General features: G+C 33.9%; 1 protein-coding gene across 7 annotated transcripts in view; it reads right to left on the bottom strand.

The window, feature by feature from the left end:
* Positions 1–27,852, bottom strand: part of DIAPH3 (diaphanous related formin 3) — a 203,669-nt gene that overhangs the window by 86,412 nt on the left and 89,405 nt on the right. For all 7 annotated transcript variants that reach the window (XR_015284568.1, XR_015284567.1, XR_015284566.1 and 4 more), the window contains 3 exons: positions 23,614–23,715; positions 12,276–12,515; positions 9,431–9,560 (listed from right to left, as the gene is read on the bottom strand). Coding sequence is in view for 3 of the 7 variants with exons in the window: in XM_023932632.2 (XP_023788400.2) it covers positions 9,431–9,560; positions 12,276–12,515; positions 23,614–23,715 (472 nt within the window). In the remaining 4 variants the exon portion in view is untranslated. The remainder of the gene's footprint in view (positions 1–9,430; positions 9,561–12,275; positions 12,516–23,613; positions 23,716–27,852) is intronic.

Below are 27,852 nucleotides of genomic sequence, written 5' to 3'. Positions count from 1 at the left end.
ACCATACTACATTGTTAATTCTGAAATAAAAGCACACTGAACAAATTACAATGCAAGATGAGGAGGTCACTCTACATGTTCAGCTCTCCTGAATGCAGACTCCTTATTCTCACTAGATGTATGCTATTTGAATGTTGCATTTTCGTTTGTTTTTATGCCCAAGACATATGCCAGTCTGTCTCTTCTGACTAACCAAAGGACAAGTTTTCAAGATATTCTAAGAACCACAAAGCTTTCCTGCATCTCATTCTATTGAAACAGAAAATACAAACGTTTTTATGAAAGATCATGAAGAAAATAAGATCTTCAAACACAGAAAATGGAGCCATTAAACACCTATGCATGAAACCTAAACCTCAGTTCTCTAGTTTAAAAGCACTATGTATGGTAAAAGACACAACAGAATTTGTTGGAGCAAAAGTGCTTGCCAAGCACTTGAGAGCATAAAACAGAGCAACACAGGCACATAGAAAAAAAAAAAAGTGGAGCTGAAACATCAGAGATTTATAGAAGGATGAACAAAATGTGTAAATTTTCTTTTCCGGGAAAAGAGATACAACTTTCATCCATTTGAAGCAATGAATGTAAAGCTGAATGTTTGATCTGTAAATAGTTCATTGAAATATCAAAATGACCAGAGGAATCTGAGGATAGCATGTATTCCATCTTAGATCTATATTATTGCCATTGGTAAAAACTTATTTTCGATTATTTATGTAGTCAGCATTTATTTAAATTTGATAGGAACAATATATGAAGATGTAAGAATGCGCTGTGAATTCTAGTCTAATTACTTTTTTTTTTTAATTATTTATTTCATTCATAACACACTGTAAATATCTGTTAAGGTATAGTTACCTTTATACCTTAATCTTCATCTTAAAAAAAACAACTCCTTGGAGAAAGCGTGTGTCCCTATGATGGTACTAGGATCTGTAGTGGACCCATAATTTGATCCACCAAATAGTTATGTGAGGGATAAAACACAAAGAATAAACACATCCTTCTCTGATAAAAGCTTGACAGAGTCCCCAAATGACCACAGTAAAATTCTGCATGGCAACTACAATCCCATTCACAGCAGAAAGGTTAAATAAATAAAATGATCCACAGCAATGTGATAAATGGCTTTATAATCACCATTTTTAAAAGCCTCTGGTTACTTAAAAAATAGTTTCTCAATTGTATGTCAGACTTGCACATTTTGACTCAGCAATCAGTAAGCCGAAATCATCACCAGTTAGGTTGGTTGGCTTCATTAGTTAAAAAACAGCTTTTGGGGAGCATGACTAAATTTAGAAGCTGACAATGGTGACTAAGAAGTGTTGCAGTCTTCAGTGGCCTCAGAAACAAACCTGATTTTAATAGAAAGTCATACTTCTGCTGTCATGAGAAGCATCTGAGGGTTAGGCAGACACCTAACCTCATTTTAAGTCACTGATTTACTTAGAAAGATGCTAAGAAACACAGAATACAACAACTGATTGCCTGAGTGCCGAATTGAACTACTGATTGGACTCTTCACAAGACTGTTTATCTTGCGTAAAAGTTGATAGTATAAATGAATGTGACATGTACATATAGTACATACAGTACATAATGTCAAAATTATGAGAGCTGGCAATTGGCAACACCAATTTAAAAACAATACAAAAGCCCAACCCACCAAAAAATCCTCTACACCAACTGCAGGTAGCAGCTGAGTAACAGCGACACTTTTACTCAGAAGAGAAACCCAGCAAAATAACTCACTGCCTAGAGTTGATTAACAGATTCTATAGAAAAGATTTTCTCAAACTCTTGCTTACAGCAAAGCCAGTTTTTCACTCTAGTACTTCAGGATTTTTGACATTGAACATTTCTACCTTTGATCAAGAATCTTTGTATCTCTATTTTGTCCTGAAGTTTTTTTATTCCGTCATGATCTTAGAACTTGAACTTAAGATTTCAGCATGCCTTTGATTTCAGGAGTGTATAACTGTTAGATATATTTTCCTTTAAGACTATATTTCTGATGATAGCCTCAAATAAAGGCTAGCTCACAATATGCTGCTATTAAGTTTGGTACTATTGTCTTTGCAGTTTGTTTTTTTTTTTCACTTTGTCTTTGCAGCTTTTTCTATATAAATTTATATATTTCAATTTAGTGAAAACAGATTAAATCCAAAAATCAAACCTCTAAATATAACCGGCTCTTCCCAAGAAAGATCACATAAATAATTGCCAACCTTTTCTTGTGTGCCTCTGAGAGACATGGTATAAAATCTGAAGGGACATAGAAGAATGGCAGAAAATGAAAAAAAATCCTTAACTTCATACCCTAATCCTGGAAGGATTCACAAATAAACCCAAGCCAAAGTGAAGCACATAACCCATATGCTAGCTAAAAAACAAAGTCAAACCCTGGGGTTATGAATGTTAGTGAGCCCACAAGGCCAAGTTGTTTGCTGAATACAATGAATGTGTGCCTAAACAATCTTTACTTACACCAGCTCACACCCCCTAAGCTCTCACAGCCCTGTTCCAGAATGGCTCCTGCTATTTTTATAAGCAATAATTAGATTTTCCACCATCTGCTTTTCATGGTTAAAACAACTTCATTCTTAGGGCTTCCTCTTCTGAATCTGGTTTTCTATTATCACAATGATTCTGGAAGCCTTTTCAGCTGCTTCTGTTTTCAAATATCTCTGCATGGTGTTTCAGGTGATGACTCACCAGCTCTTTAATTTTTGCATTACAATTTCTCCAGTTATTCTAGGAATAACTTATCGGATTAATTTACAATAAAATATTCTTTTTTTTCTTGACCAAAGGCCTTAAATGATCTTGTACTTCATGCTATTGATTTTCGTTTCTTTTATTCTGCTTCCTCAGGATCACTCAGTGATGACAACCTGATCCCCCTCTCACCTGGCAGACTATCTAACCCTGTGTCAGACATGCACATTGGTGCAATACTACAATTTATTTTTTTAAAAATGATCCTTTTAAGAGAGTATTTTGTTTCTTCTACTTTTTAGTCTAATGAATATTCTCCCATTGTAAATAAAATCAAGTGCTTTACTGAAGTCAACATGGAATTATGGGATTGAAAAAAAAAATTAATAACGAAAACTACCAATAAATTCATTTTTATTTTATGCTACTCTCATTAACCTCTCTCTGTGTTGGATTATTTTTTCCTCTATAAACCTTCATATTGACATAGTCAGATTAAGAGACATGATATTGCTCAAATCACTCTTTTTTCAGTTTCTTAAATATTTTATAGTATCAGAACATTACTATAGTCACAGCAAAGCTTAGTAAAAAATGTACTTTAAACTTCTAGGTTTATCTCAGCTATCTCAGGATGCAGAATATGAAACTAGTATTTACAGTATGATATTACAGTACTCTGATTTTTTTCTTTCAAAAAATTCCTGTGGAGAATTTTCGCTCCCCTTTCTCCCATCCCCGGATCATTATTCTTGCTTAAAAATAAAACAGTATTTAATCTAGCTCTGAAAGTATACCTGTTTTATCTTAAATACAAGAAATAATTCTCCAAAGTGATACAATACTTGCATGCTCTCTCATTTTTATTCCTGCAAAACTTTTGCTATTTTTTGCATCAGTCAATATTTCAAACATCTTATGTGCCCACCCTCTGTGACGATTTGCTTGGATGTTGCAATTTCCTAATCATGATGCTCTTCCTCTTGCCCACAGGTATTGTGCTATTATGGCCCCTTTATTCTGTAAGAATGATAGTGATAAACTGACCTCTAGCTTGATACAAAAAATTATACCATATTATTAAAAAAGTTCTGGAAATATACTATTGGTTTTGCCATGTGAATATCACAATGGACTGATGGAGTTTATGGAATAATTCTCTCAAACAGTCATCAGATTGTAAATGCAGCATTTAAAAGTTAATGACAAAATATAGCCAAAAAAAGCCCAAAAACCAACAAGAAAAAACTCACCCATATTTTCAGGTGGATTTAGAGTACTAACAAAGAAATATTGCAGAGAAAAAGTATTGAGTGCTTCTCACCAGCAAACACCAGCAAAGGTCTGAAATATCTATTACGAGTGGCAAAAAATCTACTTGGATATACTCAGAGTCACACAGCACTGAAAATACAGTATTTTTGCTTTTTTTTTCTCCCAAAATAATGATTTCCCTTGTCTCTACAGCCATTTTTTGGCTTTCTTGCCTTTTTTCTCCCCTTTCTTCTTTATGTGTGTGTGCCTAAGGTGCATACAACTCTCTTTTTGAGATCTTCTTTTTCCCCAAAGCTCTGACAATGCCACTGGCTCTTTAGCACTCAGACTTCCCCTTCTGTGGCCAGAGCAGACTTCAACTGCACACATGAAAAAAAGCAGCTAAGCAGGGCTTTTGTCTCCTATTTTGAATTCAAAAATGAGCACTCTAATGCAGTGTAATTGGCAAATGATGTGGAAGCATTTTTGTACCCAGTTCACCAACAATAATATTACTATCATAATATTACATAGTAGTGTTAGGCATCAGATCTTATAGCAGCTCTGCCCTGTACTACCTCTACATGAACCCTGGCCTGCTGGACTTGTCATAAACTTCAAGAGCCTCCTGGGAGAAATGGAGTCTGACTCCACATCTCTTTTTATAATGTACAGTTTAAGCTCAGAAATTGTTAATACAGGAAACAGCTGGAAACAGAAACACCTGAATGACAATTCATTGACTGTCAGTTATTCATCACTGAGCTGCTACTGAAAGAAAGAAGCAGCTGCTAAGCCAAGTTACAGGATACAGCACCAGCCCCGAGCATAGGGATCAAGGTCCCTCAGTGCTGTACAGCACACAGTGATACGGTTCAGTGGTGGACCAAGATCTGTCAAGAGACAAAACCATCTCACAAAAGAAGAAATTAAATTCAGAGCAGGAAGCAGAAGACCCTTGCATCAGTTGCAGCTTCCCTTGCTGAAGAGTTCTTGAGCCTAACCACCTGCTTCCTTGGAGACCACAAAGTGCTGAGCTGACTGCAGCGTGTTGTATACTTGCAGAGAGTTTAGGGTATGATTATTAATAACTACCTGTTCTAAATATGCAGTGAGAGTGGTTAATAATGATTCAGAATGAACTATTAGCATGGAATGGCAATGAATATCAGTCTACTAGAGTTAAAAACAACAAGTTTAAAAGTGGCCACATTTATCAGTCTTCTACCCAATACTGTCATTCTAAGATCTAACTCTCTGAGGTATACAGGTAACAAGCCACACAAGTTTACATGTACATCTAAATGCATTTTCAGCACCTTCCTACTCATTAAAATTAGTCTTTCTCACCCTCAAGGGTCTTGAGGGTGCTGTGTTGCATTGTATGCACAATGCATACAGCATTTTTTTTAATTGCCTTTTCCATAATTTTAAGGTTCCTCTTGCAATTGATTTCTGCGTAACCCATTTGATATTTTTTGTGCTTCCAGCAAGTATCCACGTTTTTCCCTTACAGAGTACATAATTCTGAAGGCCTGAAAATAAGAGCCTGTGAATCTGTGACCCAAATCAAAACCCAAGCAATCCACAGCATAAATACATTTAGTAGTACTGAGGAATTTGTCATTAGCTTAGAAAGTCTCCAATGAGAAAAACACCCTTTCCTTATGACATACAGAATTCTTATGGCATATATATTACTATTTTTCTCTCATGCTGCCCTAATGTTTTTGCATTTTAGAGGTGGGGGTGTCCTACTTTCCATTAATATAGTTTAAACTTCACATTTTCAATTTGGTTCCTAGCTTTTCTTTTTATTTTGAAGTGAAATTAATTATTCAGAAAAAAAACGAGGTTTCAAAAAAGAGAAAATGGATACGTTACTTCTAAAGCTGTGATGAGTTAATGTCTTTTAGAGAAAGGAAAATCTACAGCTTTATAGTGTTATTACAATATGAAAGACTAGATACACTGTTACATGCAAGGTCTGTGTAAATTAGAGTCAATCAAGTAAAACAGCAGCCTGCATAAATGCAATATATAAATCTTTATAATGCCATAAATCAAGAAATTAGTAAATTGTACTGAATTACCAAAATATTTCTTGGGTGGAATACTAACAGATAAGCAGGAAAGTCATTATGTTTAAAAGAAAAGACAGCTTTAATTATATAAATCTTCAAGAACTGTCATATCTGTAGGCTCATTAGCTGCAATGAAAGTTCCTCCTGCTGATCTAAGAGCACTTAGAAAACAGGATTTGTTATACTTCAAAGTAAAAAGGTATCTTTAATTCATGTACTGTAACAGTGAATTAAATCTACTTCTAGTATTACAAAAGTAAAAACTAAAACTTTAGCATACAATGGAAAAAAACCAAAACCACGTATTAAATACCTTAAATACCCTGAAGCAAATTTCAATTGCACAGGTCATATGTCCCTTACTGTTTGCCTCTCAAAATTAGACTTTAAAAATAAAAATTTCCTGCAACAATTAATTTACATACTGTGATCATTTAATCATTTATAAAATCTGTTAGCTTCACCATTAACTTGGTGCAGTCACTTGTCACTGCTCTTGAAGTCTTACAAGCTATTTTAACACCTTACTGCACGATCACTGGACAATGTTTAATGAAATTAAAGAAGCATGAATGTTTCTTCTGTATAAAAAGTATAAAAAGAAAAGTTGCTGAACATTGTAATATTCTAATATTCACCATTTTGAGTAAGAAATAACTTGAAACTTGAGACTCAACATTTGCTTGAAGATGATCAAGCCAAAACTAACAAGTGTACGGTATAGTTCCATTTTTATATATAAATACTTATGTCCAACTTCAAGTTTTCTGTTAAGATTGTTCAAATGACATTTACACATCTTTCCACCACATTAATTTTGATTTATAATTTAAAGGACACTTGCAAATAATACCATAATACCAAATAATGCCAGATAAAAAAAAGTGAAGTTATTGCATCTGAAGACATGAATATGCAGACAGCTAATATAACCAGCTCAAAAAAAACCAGATTTCAACAATGGTATAGGAGAATATTCTTGTGTAACTTCATTGATTTCTTCTTGGAAAGCACTTTTAAAAGTTACTTCAGAAAACAAAGTTCAGTAAAACCACAAAGGGAATTTAATTCCACCACCTGTACAAGGCCCTAACCTTTGCCAGGACAAAAGCTACAGAAGAAGATTTAAAAACAAGTACAGGAACAAAATACTATCTCCATGGTTCAGGGAAAAATTGAACAATGTATTTATATGATACAAATGCAGAAAAAAGTGTTGTTGTCTCTTCATCCAATAACTGCAGAACAAAGCAGCACGTGTGTGAATAGAACCTTTCTATTGGATGACAAGAAAAACCAAGGCTGACTTTCCTCGCTTCTGTGCTATCAGCAGCCTGTAATCCTTAGATGTAACATTTGGATCCAGTAGTTTTCTAGACTTACTGGAAGTGTGAATTTCCCCCTAGACATGCAAATCAGGATGGATTATTTCTACTAAACCCTAAATTACAGTATCTTAGAATGGAGGAAATCCTCTAAGCCCTCAGTACCAAAGTTCTGTTCTACGACAAGTTTTTTTTTCTAGAATATATTTGACTATATAAAAGATTTTTGATGACTTCCCCTTTATCATTGTTCCTAGTAGCTGTAATGATGGCTTGTAGTATCTGCTGTAATATCTGCTATGATTTCCCACCACTCTTGGTCAACTTGTTAGACTTCATCAGTGTATGAGTAATACAAGAGACCATTAGAGTGGATGTGGCTGAAGAGATTCACAGACCTTCTTTTTAACTGACCTGCTAAATTCAAGCAAAAATAGCAACTTCATTAAAAATTTACTGTACAAAAGTCGGTGCATATTAAATCAACTTGCTTTATAAAAATGTACTTTTGCAGAAGTACTAAAAGGCTTAAAAAAAACTCCATGAGTTACAGTTTTTGTGATCTCCTGGGTTTTCCAAAATTCCAGTGCAGCAGGAGTCTTTCAAAAACAGAATGTAGTTCTGCAGGTAGGGAAACAAGTATAAACAAACACACTGATAAGATAATCTGTTAAAGATATCCTAAGCCTTTGTTTTTTTCATACAGTAAAACTGAAATGCAAAATGCATCTCATAATACACTGTAGCAAATTCAATATATAAACTTGAAAACATGATCATTGATTTCCATGCTACCTCATACTGAGTGAGATCAAAGACTCAACTAGTCATTACCAGATGCCTAGAACAAAACAGGAAGCCTGGGCAAACTGATAATTTCACTGGCTACTCTTTGAATGGTCAGTGATTTAGACCTCAGAATTTTTCCAGGAAACTCATCAGTGCCATATAAGACTATTGTCTAAACTGAAAATCCTGCCTTCTAATAAGGATAAAAAAAATTCAACCACAATACAGACAATAACATATTAGTGATGAAAAAAAAGATCACTGACCAGTTAACACTGAAAATACTGCCAAGCACACTAAATTAATATACAGCAGAAACTGTTGATATTACCAGTATAAACAGTTAGGTGAAGGGCTTGAAGCATTTGACAGCTATATAAAATAACTGAACTTTTCAGGGATTATTATACACTGAGTAGAACTGGAAATTTTAAGAACCAGAAAGTGAAGTCTATGTAAGTGAGCACTATTTCAAGTCCTCTATCAGAAGCAGGTTTTGCAAAGCTGTAATTCATGTCAGGGAGACTGAGGCATGAGAGTGACACTGTACAATGCATTATAAATAAACTGTGATATTTTCCAAACTGACATAAACTAAAAAAATTTAACTGAGCCCATCCAATCATTTTTTCCTGCTGGCGTAGGACAGTGACAAGGTAGCATTAATTTCTACCTCTATGATTCATCTGTTTAAATTACTTAAACTGATAAAATGTGGAAAAGGCACTTTTAATTAAAAAACTAATTTCAAAAAACTCTGCTGGTGCTTAAGCAGAGATCCCCCATATTCTATATTGCACGGTGAAACCACAGATTTTTCCAGACTTCCAATGTTACTGTTGCAAGAAAAAAAAACATGTAGGAAAGACAAAACTGTCCCATGTTTTGAAAAAAATAAAATAAATTAAAAGTGAGGCCATGACAGCCTTTCTATACGTCTGAATTAAAAGACAGTGAGTGATACACTTATAAAAGATCAAAGATTGGAATTAAGATCTGGTAACGGAAAAGAACTTTTAAAAGAAATCCTGTATGGAGAATGGTTTTAGAAGATATGTTAGAAGAAATGCAATGAGAAGTCCTGTAGTAAATGTTAGAGGACCATAGAATAAGTATATTCAAGACCATTCACAGCAGCTCAAATTACTGATCTGTAATTAATATCTATTTTTTAAATACTGTTAGTAAAAAATAAGCATCATCTTATACTGAAGACATGGTAATGTGTCAAAATCAAAACTTTTAGTTAGTTACACAAACCTTTACTAGCTTTATCCAAATGCTGAAAATCCTCAACAAAATTCAGGACATCCTGATAGCTTTCTTCACACACTTCTACAAGAAAATGGAGCAATGTTGTTTTCTGGTCTGCCGACTTTGTATCCTTCAGCTGGGTGGGGGAAAAAAAAGAAATGTGAAAACACTGAGAAAAACTTTTTTTTATATTTATGTAATTTATAATTTATATATATATATATATTATATATATATATATATATATTAGTATTATTTATAATTTATATATATTATATATATTAGTAATTATTCATCCAAGAAAGGAAACAACGAACTGTTAGAATATTTTTTTTAAAGACGGCAATGGCTTGTTTCATTTTCCCCCTTGTTAAAAATCCCTAGAAAGGTCACACTAATTCTTTTTTCATTCATTGCAATATTTGTGTTCAGTATTCAAAAACAGTACACATGTTTTTAAAAAAATTAATTATTTTAACAATACAGGAATATTTACAAAACTGTGAACAAGCACATGAAAGCGTAAAAACGAAAAAACAAAGTTAAATCAGCAAAATCTAACTATACATAATGCACATATCCAATGCAATAAATAATTTCATTCTTTATGTATGAAATTAACTTTAGCCTAAAAAAAATTATGTAGTGGAAGCTACACAATACACAATATACACAAGTTCTTGTTATCAATTCTCAATACAGTAAATAAGAGTTCATAAGTCTCATTGTTTCAAAATGCTGACTTCAAGAATTCTTAAACGTTAACCTTTCTTTCTGGACTATATACATATAAAATTATTTTCAAGCCTGGCCACTTTAAAACTTGCAGCTACTTGTGTAGAAACACTAACAATTGACAAGTGACAAACACTTTCATTGTAGTCTTTCAACTGAGACATTCTTTTAAATCAAAGATATTTTTATAAATAGAAGATGTCATCACATATGAAAGTTTTTCTTCACTACTTAAGAACTATTTCTACCTAAAAAAATTTAGCAGAAAAAGTATACAAGCATAGTAGCATATGTATAGATATGCATAGATACAGCAAAGTAGGCACAAAGTAAAAATGAGAATAAAAAGGGCTACCACAATTGCACAAAGACTGTCCCTCTGAATATCAAGACACAAAGTCCTTAACACAGTATTGATATTTCATAATTAACTTTAAAAAGTCTTTTTATTTTCAAAGATCAAAATGCTCCTATGCTGAGATATAGTCTACCAGAGCATTCATGTTTTCCTTCAGAAAAGTGGATTAATAACAATGTGTTTCATTTCCAGAGAATGGAATACATATATATCAAAACCCCAAAATATATTCTAAGATCCTTACTGTATGTAATGTTATAAAATATGTTACTTCTATTGTATTGGGAATCTCAGTGAAAGATGTCTCAATAACACCACAGACAATTTCTACAATGTGACACTGTGATACATGTAATACTGTGATACATAACAAAAGTTAGCTATAAATATGAACCCGTGTTATAAACATGCATATAATTTTAATACATTAGTATTTAATGAATGATTGAGTATTAGCATATCAATATTGTATCTCTCTTCTGAGATTACTCACAGCTGCTCTCTGATATAGAAGAACTAGTAGTCATTCATTCCATACTTTCATTATCTATATACATCAATTCTCCCTCCTATACCTAGTACTCCATGGTTATCTTCAAAATCTTAATAATAATTAATAAATTATTTCTCCAAGATAAATTCTGAGTTTTGATCCTGCTCTGAGAAGTGCTTATATCAATTACCTTTATATTGTTTTCATAAATGTATTTTTTGTCTTGTGCACTGAAAATACAGAGAATATAACCAGACCTACTACAGATTCTTGTAAAATCACTGAAGTAAATGCACCTAATTGGAGAAAGAACCTTTAGTATCTTCCTTCTGAATATGTTTCTCAAGAAGTTGTATTTTTAACTCAATCACTTCATCTACAATGTATTAAGTCTAGGTGGATGACTCATGCTTAATGCTTACTTTAGACTAGGGAAAAAATATAACTTATTCTTCATGAATATTTATGTCATAGGTATCACATTCAACACTCAGTGAAAGAATTCTGAAATATGGCAGAATAAGGGTGATTATTTTCATGAATGTAGAAGTTAACATATTGTGTTTTCAATTGTGCAAAAAGATAAAGAAATAGAAAGAAAAAGAGTACATACAAAGTTTCAAGTACTTTCTTCATTGTAAGAGCTAAATGTGCACTCTCAAGATTGTTCAGTAACCTCCCAGAGAGCATAGGAAAAAAAGTAACAACACTAAACACGGGAAAGGTAATTAGCATTAGAATGGATTATAGGTTAACACCCAGAAAAGTATAGACACCTTCTTGTACACACCTTACATAAAAGATGAAAGAGTGAAAATTTAAGAAAAAATAGAAGAAGCAAGAAACTGATGAAATTGAGAAACATAAGAATTATATAAGGAGTAAATTCATGTCCAAAAGAAAACATAACTGTATGAAAACATACTAAAATGTGACAGGTATCTTAGAAGTGCTCAGACATGTTAAAATTACAAAACTCCATGATCACAGTGATCAGGTCCTTACATAACCTTATTTAGTTTGGGTTTTTTATTATTCCTTCAAAATAATCACTTTAAAGTGATTAAATGCAAACCAGTTTTAAGATGACTATTCATGGATTAGCTGTACTGTTCAAACTATCAACTAATGCCAATAATAAGAAAAAAATAAGTTAGTAAATAATTAACTGCAGGAAAAACATCAAAACCAGAGTATTTATGTAGCATAATAAAAACAAAAAAAAAAGTGAATGTAATACTCAACATGGACATTTCAAAACTCACTTTACATAGCGAACTGAGATTATATCCAAAGGTCTGTGCATTCCGAGAACCTGCATTCATGTAGTTTCCCATTAACAATACTAGTTCCAGCAGCTTGCTAAAGCTTTTACTCTTCTTTATCTCTTCACAGGCAGCACTGACAGCCATGATGTCAGGTTTGATGTTGTTCACCTGCTCCTCAAACTGAAGCTTAAAAAGAATAGCACTGAGCCGTGGCCGTAGTCTCTTCACGTTGCTCATCTGATTGAAAAGAAAAATAGAAGATTTCCTTTAAAATTCTTGGTACACTTTGGCACTGTACAAATGCAAACGCTCTGAAATGATTTATTGGTGTGACAGGCTTGAAGAAGCAATATATCTGCTATAACTGATAGCAAATGAATGAATGAACGAGAGACACTTGGGTAAGCAACTGAAATCCCATCTTGTGGTTAATAGGAACTACCCCCATCCTTTCAAAATAACTAGTATGTGTAAGCAATAAAAGATAAAGTGTCATCATATATCACATCTGTCAACTCATATACCAAATCCTATAAAACTAATCCAAGTTTATGACCCAGTAGTTGAAAAGGAATGAAAGTAGTTCACAAATTTTGTATAACTCTGGATGTACCAATACAAGACAAATCTTATTTTCTGGTGCAAATATCTGAAAGCTGACGTCAATAAGAGCCTATTATAAACTTGCAGCAAAATAACAATATTGAAAAAATCTCAGCTATGAAACACTTAATGCAGTATACACTAATATATACCAATATTCAAACCCCCTACACTCCTGTATACTAGCCTAACACAGTTCATTAGGTGCAGCTGAATGCTCCCAGGAAAACAGCTTCTGTAGATCATATACAAAAGTCTTGGCTTTTTCTATGGTTTACTGATCATGTATTTTCAACAGAAATTTTGATCTTATATAACATGTCACTGAATTCTCACTCCAGATATACTCTGCACATGGTTTACAACATTCACACTAGAAACACAAAAAAAATTATTCAATGAGCTGCTTATCTTACTTTTCCACTTTTCCCTAGCCCTGTTTTCTCATCAGTTTCATTAATTCCATAAGATCTCCTTCCTCATACATGTCTTCTTCCTTCTCAAGGCAGGGTTCAAGACAATAATTTATTTCTTTACAATTCCCCGAATCTTAAACTAAGTTTTTCCTTTTTTTTCTTTTTTTTTTTTTATTTTTTTAATAAGGAACATATTGTTTTCAGCTGTCAGTACTTCTCCATGCAAGAAAGAAGCAGTAATACTGGCACTTCTCCTACAAAGCAGCAGGCTTCATATAATGGCCTGAAACTTTTGTCTTTAAACTGGACATATCCCACTCCAAACCACAGTGATACCTAAGGTTTTTGCAAAGTATTTTCCAAGACAGATCTAGTCTACCAATGTGAAAATTCTTCTGACAGTGCAACATTCATAAGTCATATGGCACTGATTATCCCAAGAGACTCAGTGTAAAGGATAATGGTGAACACTCCAACCATTTTCAGTGTAAAGTGAAACTGAAGGCTGTGTCATCCAAAGGGTTTGATATAAGCAGAAGAGGATGAAATTTACAGTCTATTTTACTGGTTTTACTGTGACAGTAGAAGAAAATAAGATCAGGTAGAGTTAACATTTTATATCACTAGGCCATTTCAGAAATGCCTGCATAGCTGTGCAGCCACATGATGTTGTATTGAAGTAAACACACCATTTGCATTCTAGTTCACATAAAAATCTCGATGTAAAATAAGAAACCATTTCCACTAACCATACTTTGGTTTTCATCATAGAGCAGAGCAGATAATCAGGATATCTTTCAGATTAAACTAGGTTGAAAATCAACTGTTGCGTTTTAGTCCACTGATTGCCTCCAGCCTGGTCATCAAGTAAAACACTTAAAATGTTCACTTTGAACATTATTAGCTCAGTACCAACTGTAGGCAGATATTCTGTTTTTATACTACCTGAAATAGCATCCAACAAGTGAGGTAAAATTCTTACTTAAGAATGGATAAATAAAGATAACAAGACTTGAATTTGAACAGGGTATATCACAGCAAAATATAAAATATTTTATATTAGGAAGAATCACTATTAACTCCTTTTCCTCAATTGTCTTACTACATTTGTATATGCACCACTTCTCAGCATCTTGAGAACAATGTTTTTAATTTTAAGTTTTGCCCTAAAGTTTGCCACAAAAAAAAAAATTGAGACTAGAGTAGGAAAAAAACCCTACAACATTCCATTGAAATGATCCAGGTTTTTAGTATTTAATAGCTACTCAGGGTGAAATAGAGATGATGATTAATATTAAACCATAGAAACTAAAAAAATGCAGTACAAATTGCCTTGATTTTAAATGCTATTGAACTCAAGATACTACATAATCACCAGAAGATGTATCATTTCTTGACTCTTGCCTTTTCAGACAGGTAGATCCTTGAAAATGCAATAATCATGCACTTTAGACCAAAGATGTGTTGCACAAACATGAGCATGCACAGATGCATAAAAGGTGCAAAGTTTTCATGAGGGCCACTTGAACTACAAGAAATTCAGATGTCTGGTATGTAAGTATGTAATTCTTAAGGCTGAATGCAGAAATATGTAATCTAAAAAACTAGAAACAGAATACATGCCAGAAACACAACAGAAATGCCACGGGGATTGTTACTATTGTTATGACTGGTGTATTGTTGTTGTTGTTGAAAATGCGCTGAAATGCATGTACAATGCATGTTGTTGGTATAATTTCTTTACCTGTTTGCTAAGTCAACAACTGAGAAGGGAAGACATAGAGTTCCCTTAGTAACATATGAATTTGTTGTGACATGTAGTTCAGTTATATCACCCTGCCACAAGAGATGCTAAGAATTTAAATGTAGGAATGCTGACCATCTTATGCTAACACCCTATATTTTTTTACAATCAGCGTATAATGAAATAATTTTACTTCAGTCTTGATAGTGGAATTCTGAAAACAAACAACCCAAATAACTAAAACGGGAAATTGAAGTAGAAACCTACACATGTCAAAGAACTCAGTGTACAGGTAATGAACTGTTCTACTTTTTAAGTACTAGTGCACAAGAAGAGTCTCACTACAAGCAAATCCAAATGGAAACTAACTTATGAATTCAGCTGTCCGGTAGCAGTTCTCACAGATCTCACATCCAACAGCAGGTTTGTCTCTCAAATACAGCATAAGTCACAAGGCAACTACAAGAATGTGCAATCTGATATATGTGTACTCTCACTATCTTTTTCTGTTGATGTCAAGCAAAGGCAAGTATCTCAGAAGTTCCACTGACACTACATTTTGATCACTGAAGGGGTTTCATTCCTGTCACAAGCTCATAGAGAGAAACACTGCAAGTGCTTTAGTTTTATACCTTCTTTTAAAAGGAGCAATGGTGCTGAGGCTGTCAGACCACCTGCAAACGTTCTCATCCAAAAAGTAAAATAACAGTTACAGCCAAGCTGACTAAAGAGAGCAAACTGGAACACCATTCCCTGTGGATAATGTATGGCTTTCACCACTGCAGCATCAGTGAACTCCTAAGAGTGTACACATAAAAAGTGGGAGTTCTTGACACTTACTTTAGACCCAGGCACTTGAAAGCAGGAAAAAAAAAAACCAAATAGGAAAGGACTGATACTTTAACAGATATTTTATCATATTTAAAGAAGATAAAAGAACATCCTGCTCATTCTGAAAAGGACAGCTGACATGCCTAAATCTTAGTGAAAAACAGCAGCATTCTGGAAAGATCAAACATTATTTCATGGTATGGGGAGTCAATTCATAATAAGAATCAGTATTTTTGTTGACATTTTTATGGTTTTTTTATGGATACATGGAAATCTTTCTTCACCTTAGACAAATTCATTTTCCTCAAGGAAATAATAACGAAGTCAAGAACAGCCAACACAAAATTAAAATTACTTAAGAGAAATCAAGTGTGTGTATATATATATATATATATATATATACACATACATATGTATGTATGTATACATGCAAACAATTGTACTAATGACTTTTCAGCCTTATTAGCAGCAATAGAGAGCATGTCCTGTTACTCTGCTTCTCCAGCCTGAATTATAACCAGCTTGAATTTGAACTACTGACTAAGTTTCTTGCAAATCCATTATGTTCCTAAAGGATATTCAGGTCAGAATAGAAGGCAGTGTATTGTAAGTGACACTGGGACATCACCTATCAATTACGTCCTAGCTGCACACAGGCAGCCTTCTAATGTTTTGTGGATGACAGTGCACTGATTCACAGTGCAGAAAGTCCCTGGTACTGTTCTGGATTGCATTATGTTCAAGAAGGATGGCGCAGCAAGGTCAGTGAGCAGATCTCAGAATTGCCAATGGGGGCTACAACACAGCTGTCAAAATAAGCTGAGCTTACAATCTCCATGCTGAAATTCACAGGAAGGTAAGTTCTGTGAAAAGAAAGTAGTCTATTTTTTTTTTTTCTTATCCAAAAAATACAATTAGATATACTGACATCTTGATCAGTATGGAATGCAGACAGCTTTTGTTTCTCCAAGTTGAAAACAATGATATTTTCCTAAAAAGGAATCTTTCAAGAAGGGGAGGGGCCAATTTTTTCCCAAATTCTTCTATTTTTAGGAGGCCTAACAGATGCCTGAAAGGCTATTTTCATTAAAAGACACATATGGAACAGATGCTACTAGACTGAAAAGCTTTCCTCATGGGAAACCAAGTCAAGGGTTTAATACAGGTAAAAATCCTCTGTAAAACCTCTAATCCATGCAGGTAGCAAAACCAAATAAATTAGCACCTGAAGTCAAGGGCAGATGTCATTGAGAAATTTAAAATCAAATATTATCGTATAAATAGAAATGGAGAAAAGTTTCTGAAAGTAAATCAGATGTAACTGTATTCCAGATCGAAAAATCTGATAAGCCTGACTTTAAAATAAATGCCCCATGACTACTACTAGGAATCCACCTCCTAGGGAAAAGTTTACTGTAAGAAATATCCCAAAACAAGGTCATGAAGACACATGATCAAGGTCTAGATGAGAATGTCTCAAAATCATGACAGCAAGTTTAGTACATCCCATCAGGTTGAACCATCAGAACAACTCCCACATAAAAGTGGAATTTGATGTTACATGACTAGCAGCTGATTCTGATGTCTTTGATGTGACAGAAACATTCAGGCCTCCAGCAATTCATATCTGGTATCATCTTCTCTACTGACCCAACATGGTGTGTCCCAGTTAATTTCCTAAGATGGCAGATATGTGTCTATGATCATGACAGTACTGGTAAGGAAAAATCCCACTGTAGAGCTTCTGTAGCCCTGTCAATAGTGAATTCAGTAATGGCTGGGGAACTTTTATCCATATGGCTATTTGGTGTATTTGGAACCACAGTTAATATGTGGCAAAAACAGTCTGACATCTTATATAAGTGAACGCTGCAGAAGACAGTTTGTATGGAGTAAGTTCCTCAGTCCTACAGAATGATCACAGGGAAAGTAAATCCTACACCACTTGGAGCTCCACTGAGCTCTAAAGTCTGAATCTGGAACAGGTGAAATATCTGTGTAATAATTTCAGGCTCTAGGGATTTAAGAAGTACTGATCAGTCTCAAGGCTCTTTCAGCACAGTTGCCCTACACTAGCCACTCGTTTGTATACCTAATCAATTTAGGTGACTAAATTCCAAGAAATCCTTGAAGCTGCTGTGTCAAAATGGCAGGATCATGGTCCATACTCAACACGAAAGTGTTTTCCTTATTATGTATAAAGCATTGCATGAACATTAGAGGGTTGCTTACATTACTAGTGAAGAAAAACATCAAATCTGATCCAGGACTGGCTCCTGGCAGAATGTGCAGTGAATGGCTGGCAGCAAAAGATGGAGACCCCTCAGAGAAATAACATTCCTGCTCTGAAGCTGTAGCGGTATCTGCCAAGAAGAAAACTGAGATAGCCTTTGTGTGTGCTAAAACAAACAACAAGCACACACTTAGTTGTCTGAATTAAAATCAGACAACAAAATTTTTTAAACTGTTCTTTAGATTAACTACCCAAAATGGTTTTACTGGAACTAAACAGAGATAGGAGTAAGAACTGCTGGTACTGAAGCATTTACAGGAGCACTCATCTGTAATATGGCATCACAATCTTTCACTGAGGCAAAGTGATATCTGTTGGATATAACTTGATCCAATGGCAATTGTAAATAGTCAGATCAAAGCAGATCATTCATGATGGTCATTTTCAGAAGGTATTTCTGGAGCTTTGCTCTCCACCCTTACCTAGGCTCAAGGTTTGAAATACATCAACATTAGGAGTTAAGGATGTTCTCCTTCTCAAAAATATAGGTAACTTGACCACAATTTGCCATAAGATTTTTTTAACTCTCATAGTTGACATATAATAGAAAGTTAATTTTTGTCAACACTCCTGGAAAAGCTGCAAATACTGACAAGGCAGAGCAGCAGATACACGTAACATGACATCGAGAAGACACAGAAGATAAGGTCTGCAGATATGAATTAACACAATCAAAATATCTCACAGCCCAGATGTACCTCAGCACTTCAGAATTTTAAAGATTAAATGTCACTAGGTATGGCTGTGTCCAAGCATCAAGTATTATGAAATGCAGAGTACACCTCTGCAGAAGCAGTGATATGATATTTTCCAGACAATAGTGTAAAAACATTAATACATTTTGAGTTATCCTCAATGAGAACATACAGGTGAAACTATCAGCTGAATATGGAATTGATCAACTTAAGTGTCTGCTGAATTATTTAAGACAAACTAGCCTTCATCAGGCCTCACTCTAATCTTCAATTTACTCTAGTGAAATCTTTTCCGTTGGTACGAACTCATTAAAAACACATCCATCAGTGAACAAGCTGTGAAGCCACATGAGGATTGCTTGCCAAATTCTATTTGGGTTAGCTGTCAGTGAATTTCACAAGGTCTGAACATTAATTATTTCTGAAACAATATTTTGTAATTCCCTCAATTTTATCTTTGAGCAAATACAAGTGATCAAGGAAAAATCAGTTTCCTTTTTTTTTTTTTTCTTTTTAACTACCAGACAATATGGGAACATCTTTCTGAATGTCTCAGATTACAAGAAAAGAAAGACAGCAGGAGCTATCACATATGGCTCTTGAGATAGTATTCTCAATATGTAACAATGCTAGTACGCTTGCCTACACCTGAGGTCAAATGTCTACTAACAGCATCCTGTCAAGCATTAGAAACTTTTTACATTAGAAGTGTAAAAAAAAGAAAAACCCATCAAAACTTTGATTTCTTAAATGGAATTGCATTTATGGATTTCAAGCCATATAATAAATTTAATATGGACCAGGACCATTTTATACTATTAAGGATTACAAGCACTGATGAGGCTACATAAAAACATAGAATCTTTTGTGTTGGAAGGAATTTTACAGATCATCTAGTTCCTACTCCCCTGCCATGGGTAGGGACACCTTCCACTAGACCAGGTTGCTCTGAACCTCATTCAACCTAGCTTTGAAAATTTTAAGGGATGGGGCATTCACAATCTCTGGGCAACATGTTCCAGTTGTCTCATGCTAGAATTCACTACTGGATTCAGCTCTATCCATGCAGCATTATCAATTCAGAGCCACTTTTTGGAATGGTTCCTAGTGCAACAAACAGTTAAATTATGCTGGCACAAGTAATAGGCCTGAAGCCTTAGCATTGCTGTGTGGGCAAGAGAGGGAGGACAGGCAAATGTGTGGTGCTGCAAAGCTGGGGAACTACACTTATAGGACACTGGGGTGGAGGGTGTGCAGCAAAGATCTGGAACCATCAGATACAGGACCAATCATTGCCATGCACCTCTCTGCCTCCAAAAAATGCCTTGAAATGTCAGATGCCTGATAAAGAGCATCTAAACTATGATTTCTTAAATGGAATTGCATTTATGGATACCAAATCATATAATAAATTTCATATGGTCTAGGACTATGTTACACCACAAAGAATTACAGGCACTGTAAATAAACAAGTGTACATCAAATCATAGAATGGAATTATATGAGAATTCAGAACATTCAAGTTCCAAATAGCTGGAAGAAGCTTGAACCCAACTTCCTTATGAATAATATATTGACCAGTGGTATGGTAATAGTTCAGTGAAAATCCAGTAAACAGATTACTGCACTCAAAGTGTCAGTCATGATCAATACATCTAACTAGTAGCTATTACATCAACTTCACTGAAAACAAATGAGATTAACAGTACTAAATGAGCTACTCCTTAAACATTTCTTTGATATGATGACAGACAGTACATCAAAAATTAGGAAAAAATATTCTCTAAAACAATACTTCATTCTTAGTAGGAAAGAACTTCCTGCAAAACAAATCGACACTGCTAGAAGTCCTAATGCGACTTAAAATTTATACTAACCACCGAAGAAAGAACCAGGTAAAAAATGTAAAAACCACCAAAGCACAACCTTCTTTCAACAGTTACCAAGATGAACATCTAGATGAAATTCCATTCATCTCCAGTGGGTTCCATATTGCACAAAAATCATCTTTATCATTATCAAGTTTTATAGAAGATTCAGCATGTTGCTAGTAAAGACAAGGTTGTGGGTTTGATCCCTATATGGGCTATTCCCTTAAGAGTTGGACTCAATAATCCTTGTGGATCCCTTCCAACTAAGAGGATTCTGTGATTACATGGTAATCAATGAAACCACAAAGAAAATAATATGAAGATTAAGGAAGTTTTAAAAAAGTTTTGGAGGAAGTTTATTGCAGTTAGTACAAAACAAGAACTATGGTAAAACAAAACACAACTGAGAACTTATATTTTGTCAAGCACAAGCATACTTCATCATGAATTTGAGCAAGGAAATACAACATTCAATATATCAAGGTAACAATAGTAAACTAAATTTTTAATAAGATGAACAGAATTAATGTAATTTTCATGAAATAGTTAATCAATCTCAGCAAGCCCCCCCCCTCCCCCAAAAAAAAAAACAAACCCCACAACCCTAAAACAAAAACAAAGCTCCACAGTAATAGGTGATAATATCTGTGCTCTGAGACATCGGCCTGGAGTAAATGGAAGAAAGAATCTAGCAGAAAATAAAGTAGTTTATCTAAAGAAAACCCAAAGTCTGGAAGAGAAGATAAGGACTATAAAGGATTTATTTTATACTTACTGCTGAATGAACAGAAAATATAAAAATGATAAATAACTTTAAAGAGAGCAGGCAGAAACCACAAAAGAAATTCATAGGGTCAATACAAAGAAAACAAATCTCCACAACCATAAGACAAAAACCCAAACAAAACCCAGAAAACCACAAGCCACACACTCATAAGAGGAACCTGAACTGTTTAGAGTCATGCCCTCAAGGTCTTTAAGCCAACAACTTAAGTTAATTAACTCTGCTTGAAACATACAATACTGTAACAGTCACAACAAGTCAATATTTTGCTAAGTGTCTTGCTATTCCTTTCAGAGTATCAAATCTTGACTTTCAATTCAAAGCCTGAAAGATAATGGGTTTCCATGATTAAAAAAAAAAATACTACACAAGTAGTAATTAGACATTTATTCACTATTTAACTTCTTCCTTCGGAGTAAAATAGTTTAATTGTTCCTCTAACCACAACTTCAGAACAAACTAACATGCAATCTCCTAATTCTCTGAAAGAACATAACTATAAAACATTACTCATCTAAAAGACTTCAAGTCTTGTATTTTGTATTTGATTCTCCGCATTTAAAACAGACAGCAAAAAATGAGGCATAAACCAACATTTTCAAGGAAAAATAAAACCAAAAAAAACCAGCAATAATGTGAAGATTCAGATCAGGATCAACAGTGGCTTCCTAAGAAATGAAAAGAATTTCTAAGCCTGTATCCTGGCCAACAATAATAGAAAATATACAAGAGAGACAGATGAAGTTTGAAGAACTTTGATGAAAAGTAAATGGATAGGATTCCACAATCACACAGTAAAAAAGTGACTTATTCAAATTTTCCCCCATTGGAACAGAAACGAAAAATATTTCCTGTAATAAACATTGTACATTGTTCTCTGAAATCTGCTCTACTACATGCATAGAAGGTGTGACACAACAGAAACTGTGCTTAATGATGGGGTTTGGACTTTGTTTTTTAATGATTTGCGTGGAAAACCAGGAAAAGCATGGACTTGCACTTTTCAGTGGGAAACTGGTTGTTCCTTCAGAAAAGAAGCTCCAAAAATTTTTGAACTATAAGATCATTTTGACTATTTATTTTATTTTTCTGAGTTATCACATTGACTCAACTTTTTAAGACAAATTTATCAGAAAAGTTGGGCCAGACACAACAAAACTCTAACTACACTGTTACTGGTCTAGCTCATCAACTGACAGTTCCATCTAACTGAATAAGTATTATTCCCCCATGGGAAATTCCCTGAGATAAGATAATCTTAGCAATAACCACCTTAGGTTGAAACTCCAGGACTGGACAAGAAAAATCAAAGACTTGTATAGATTTATGCGCAATGAAACTCCATAGCATTACTCTGAGTTGGTCTGGATAAAGAAATTAACAACTATGAATTATAAGCTATACAGAAATTAGATGCAAACTGTATTTCCACAAAAAGCATCAACTGCCAGCACTAAACTAGCATTTTTGTTTTTTCACTTCCAGTCTTCCTTTGTGAATTTAACCTGGAAGATATTACAAACATATCTCTCCAGGGGGAAGGGAAAAAGTGACTAGTTTACTCTTGACAGAGCATGATATAAAACACAAGCAGTAGAAGGCAGAATAGGTTAACTTGATTGCTATGACATTATTTTCTTCTCATTTACAAGGAGCTTAGGAAGAAAAACATAAGTGTAGAAAATTTCAGTGAAAAAGTTAAGATTTATTAATACAAACAAAAGTAAGGCCAAACTATTTTAGCTATGGAAATTCAAAAATAGCTCTGTATCTCCCAGTGAAACTTTGCTACTGAAAATACCAAAGTTTTTACGGTTATGGTTTTTGGTGGTTTTTTTTGCAAAAGTAAATTACATTTTTAAATAAAGATAATCCAAACTCATTCCAGCAGCAATATTTCAATAATCATGTCTTCCACATCCATGGATATATCCAACAAAAAGTCCAGTTGAAAGGCAGCACTTGTACTCTTCTCCTGGTCTAGAACACCCTCACTCTTCAGAAGAAGCAGTTGTCATTTTTTTTTTCTATAATGTTATATTAAAACTGTATTTCAAGAAAGGACAAAAAAACCCAATGATAATAAAACAGAACTCACCACAACTCCAAACTGTTCCGGCTCAGACAAATTGTTATACTCATGCTTGAACTTGGACAATGCATTCAATTGTTCTTGTTCAGGGAGATGTTTTATTAAATTCTATAAAGGAAAAAAAAAATAGGCTTAAAAATCTCAAATTCGATGTTGCTTCTATTATTGTAAACAAACAGGTTTACATATGCATTATTACCATACACTCCAAAGACAATACTCTTCCCTGAAGACAGCAGAATGTACATAGCAACACACAAATTAGAGTAACTGAGTGTAAAAGATAAGTGATGCAATACTGCCAGCACCTGACACTGATCCTACACACTTCCATAGTGTTCTTTTTTAACTGTTTTTAAAGAAAGAATATGCTTGATAGGCACTATGCAAACAGAACACTTAGAAGCAAACAGAACAAGAACTTCAAGTATAACATTACCATCCAAAGGATGGCAAGAATTACTAATGCATTTTTTAAAATGGCTTTTCAGATGTTCTGGAAATAGAAAGCTTCTCAAACACTTAATTTTGGTACATAATTTGAGTCTGTAGCTCAGTTCTGTCCCATCCTAAAATGACTGCTGCAACTACTAGGCAATAGTCAAGACTCCCTACCACCTTTTGAGTCTTTCTCAGATGATGTTTCTGGTTACATTGGTTAAGCTTCTGTTACATTAAGAAAATCATGAGAGAAATTTTCCTTTCTTAAAACAATCCCTGATTTACTGGTAAGATCACTCGCCTGCACTGAACTGAAGATTCAATCCTTTTAACACTGAAGCCAGTCCAGGAAACATAGCCACCCCACTACCTATTACCCCATTTCAAGAAAGAAACAAGAAGACCAACTCCAGAAGTTCCCCATTACTTGATGGAAAACGCAGACATTTTGGTCGCCAACATTTGTTTTATTACCTTTCAAGTAAATAGCTTTGGTGATATACAATGAGCAAAAAAGAATTTGTTTCAGTTAGTGAACAGAATCTTCATTTGAAAGTCTTGAAAAAAGCCTAATTGTACCCACTAAAAATCCTAATTCCTTCTTTTACAGAAAATTTAGCCAGTTAAGATATAAAAATTACCTCCCTGGGGCCAGACAGATAAAAAATCATACCTATGCTTTGCTTAATGTACTTCTTTAGTTTAAGAAGAACGAATTTTGCTGTTTTAAGTAGTAGCTGAAAAATATCCCTAAATCAGTAGACTGATTCAACAGAATGTCCATGCTCAACTAAGGATTTTGGTAAGAAAAGAAAAAAACTACTAAAAATGCATGAACAATGATGCTTAAAACAATAAACTTAAATTTTAGAAGCTTGGTTTGGGTATGGTCAAACTGATTTTTAGTGGAACAGCAGTCATACACATCCTTATCACTATAACATTTGGAAAATATTCCTGTAAAAAAGATTACATTTATTAATTATGGATGGTCTGGCACTAAATCTGTAACATTAAGCAAAAATGAAAGGACACGACGTGTAAAAAGATACATTCTAAATTAGAAATTCATAATACCTATTTTCTTTTTTTATATCCAACATTCCCATAAACAGCTCTAAATATAATACAATTCCTTAATCTTTACTGAAATTAAAATGTTATTATTTGATACAGAAATAGTTTTCATATGAAGAAAAACTGCCCACAAAACTTTCAAAAAACAAAAACAGTCAAGTGTTAGATGAATATTTTCAATATTGAGCATCAGAATGTAAAAAAAAAAAAACTGAAGGAGCACCTGATATCAAAGCAGCTTTTATGCTATTCAGATAAAGCTTTTAAACAGCTACAGAAGAAACACATTTTGAATATCAAACTAGGATAAAAGAGAAGAAAGAATTTTGACTAAGTCACAGGAAACATTTCAATAATTAGTCAATAAGTTTTTGGATTACAACATGACTTTTGGAGTTTTTACATTTTTAAACATTAGATTTAATTTCTAACTGAAGCGGGGTGGAGGGAGGGGGATGCAGACTGATGGAGAGAAAATACATTTTATTTCGTAAGCCTGACAGGAGCTGGATTAAGAACAAATTTCCAACTTCAGAAAGAGTGATATTAGGACTCACTGAGCACAACAGTTACAGCTAAACAGCTAAACAAAGAAACATGCTGAAAGCAAGAAATTCCTCAAAAGGAGAACTACCATATTGTCTAAGGTAACTTATAGGAATGAAGAAAATTAGCTGTATGGTTGCAAACCTATGTATGCTTTCTCTCTTCTCAGAATGACGAAATATATGGAACACATTTTCATAGCATGGTCATAATGTGTACTTGAAAAGGATTTTGAAGGTAGAAATAGAGACATACAGCTGGATACTTAAAGTTATTTAGTAACCTAAGTACATATGAAGGTGGATACCAACTTTTTGAAGAAATGAATCATTGTTCTACCACTTTCAAAGAAAGATAAGTGTCTTAAGTCCTTTTTCAAGTTTAAACTCAGTCCCTTTTTCAAAGTTATTTGTTGCTTTACCCAGAAACAAGCAACTTGAATGAAACCGTTTGATAAATATTATTGCATCCAAACTTGCAAACTTAATTTGAAGCTTAAGTTCTACTGAATTTTCCACCTGATTTAGGTTTTCAAATGATTAATCACTTGGAAAAAAAATGCAGTCTATACTCTTGAGTGATTTATATGACTGTGATCATACAGGATATTTTGCGCATGATCACTTGTATTCCATTCCATTGACTTTCACACAATCACAGCAGCTGCTAATATCACTGTACTCTTGCAGGATATAATTTCTCACTTTTGGATCTTCATCTTCTCTTACCCTTTTCTTAAATAAAATTGATCATTCCCCTCCAAAAGCAAATGCAAAAGGGCTCAACCAATGTCAAAACCACTTTGGATTCAATTTTGATGCCAGCTACATAGAGAAGTTACTGAATACACTGACTTTCAACATACTTTACTGTTAATACCAATTAATAAAGCCACAAGATTATCAGCATAGTATAAAAAAGGTTATATCATATTATATTGTTAGCCATGCCTACTGCAAAGCTCCAGTGGGGTTAGGGTGTGTTAGATGTTCTAAATATACTATAAAATTAGGTAATCTTTATCCCAAGGCATATTTAATTATAATGAAAATAATAGTCCACAGAAGAAATTAAAAATAATGATACAAAAGCAAAAAAATTATCCATGAAAATAATTTTTCTCAGATTACTACATCTTCACATAGAAGTATGCCATTCATTTACTACCCATTAATGGTTTGATGATTTTCCCCCAGACTCTAAATGCAAAAATAAGTTTGTCTTCTTTAAATTACATACACAGAAATTATCAAAATGACAGGTTTTAATATTTTTTATATATATACAGGTATATATATATATATATATATACACCTGTATTTTTTTATACAGGTTGCTTCATTTAATTGTTGAGGACCTAATTTTCTAACAAGCTAAAGATTAACTGTTGAAGAACAGTGCTAAAGTCAAATAGCATGAGAGACTCTCAGAGTCTCAGAGCAAGCACGGAGGGAGACAGAGTTTAAACTGAACGTAACAGCAGAGCATATACCATCTCTCAATTTTTCATGCTACCATACAGAATTTCTACTATTATACCAAAAAAATAAGGATACACATCATGCTGCTCTTGAGCATGAAGAAAACCTTGAAAAAGTGATCTAAGTGCAAATTAGACTAAAAAAACAATTTAGAAGTGTAAACTATGTTCATCCTAATAACCTTAAAGTAATAGTTTCAGTGCCAATATTAACTGCATCATTGAAAAAAAGAATAAGAATTATACAATGACTAATGATATATACTGTCACTGGAGATGATTGCTTGCTCCTTCAAATACTTAAGAGAAACATCTCACTCTTCAGTGAAGGGAAAGTGAAGTCCCAATAGCTGAAGAGAGATTAAACATCTTTGAATTCCAAGTCAGAAGAAGTGAGGGCAAAACTGCATGAAGGAAGAAAAAGAGCATGCTGAGCACTGCACAACCTCCTCAGTAGGATTTTATTTTGACATTCCAATACAGTGGAAATTCATTTTGCAGGAAAACCATACAAATTCAGATTTGTCTTGTTTTGACATCTGAACCCAAGTACCTATGTGTTGTAGTACAAGCCACATCTGAATTTCAGTAAGCCTTAAAGTAACAACTAATTTTATGATCCTGATACCTGTATTTGTCTTAACTAATCAACATTCCTGCAAAAGGAAATGTTTCTAAAAAAAAAAAATACACATTCAACT

The sequence above is a fragment of the Cyanistes caeruleus genome, chromosome 3, assembly GCF_971803275.1.
Source record: "Cyanistes caeruleus chromosome 3, bCyaCae1.hap1.1, whole genome shotgun sequence".
Lineage (NCBI taxonomy): Eukaryota > Metazoa > Chordata > Aves > Passeriformes > Paridae > Cyanistes > Cyanistes caeruleus.
This window is presented reverse-complemented; position numbering and strand designations above follow the sequence as displayed.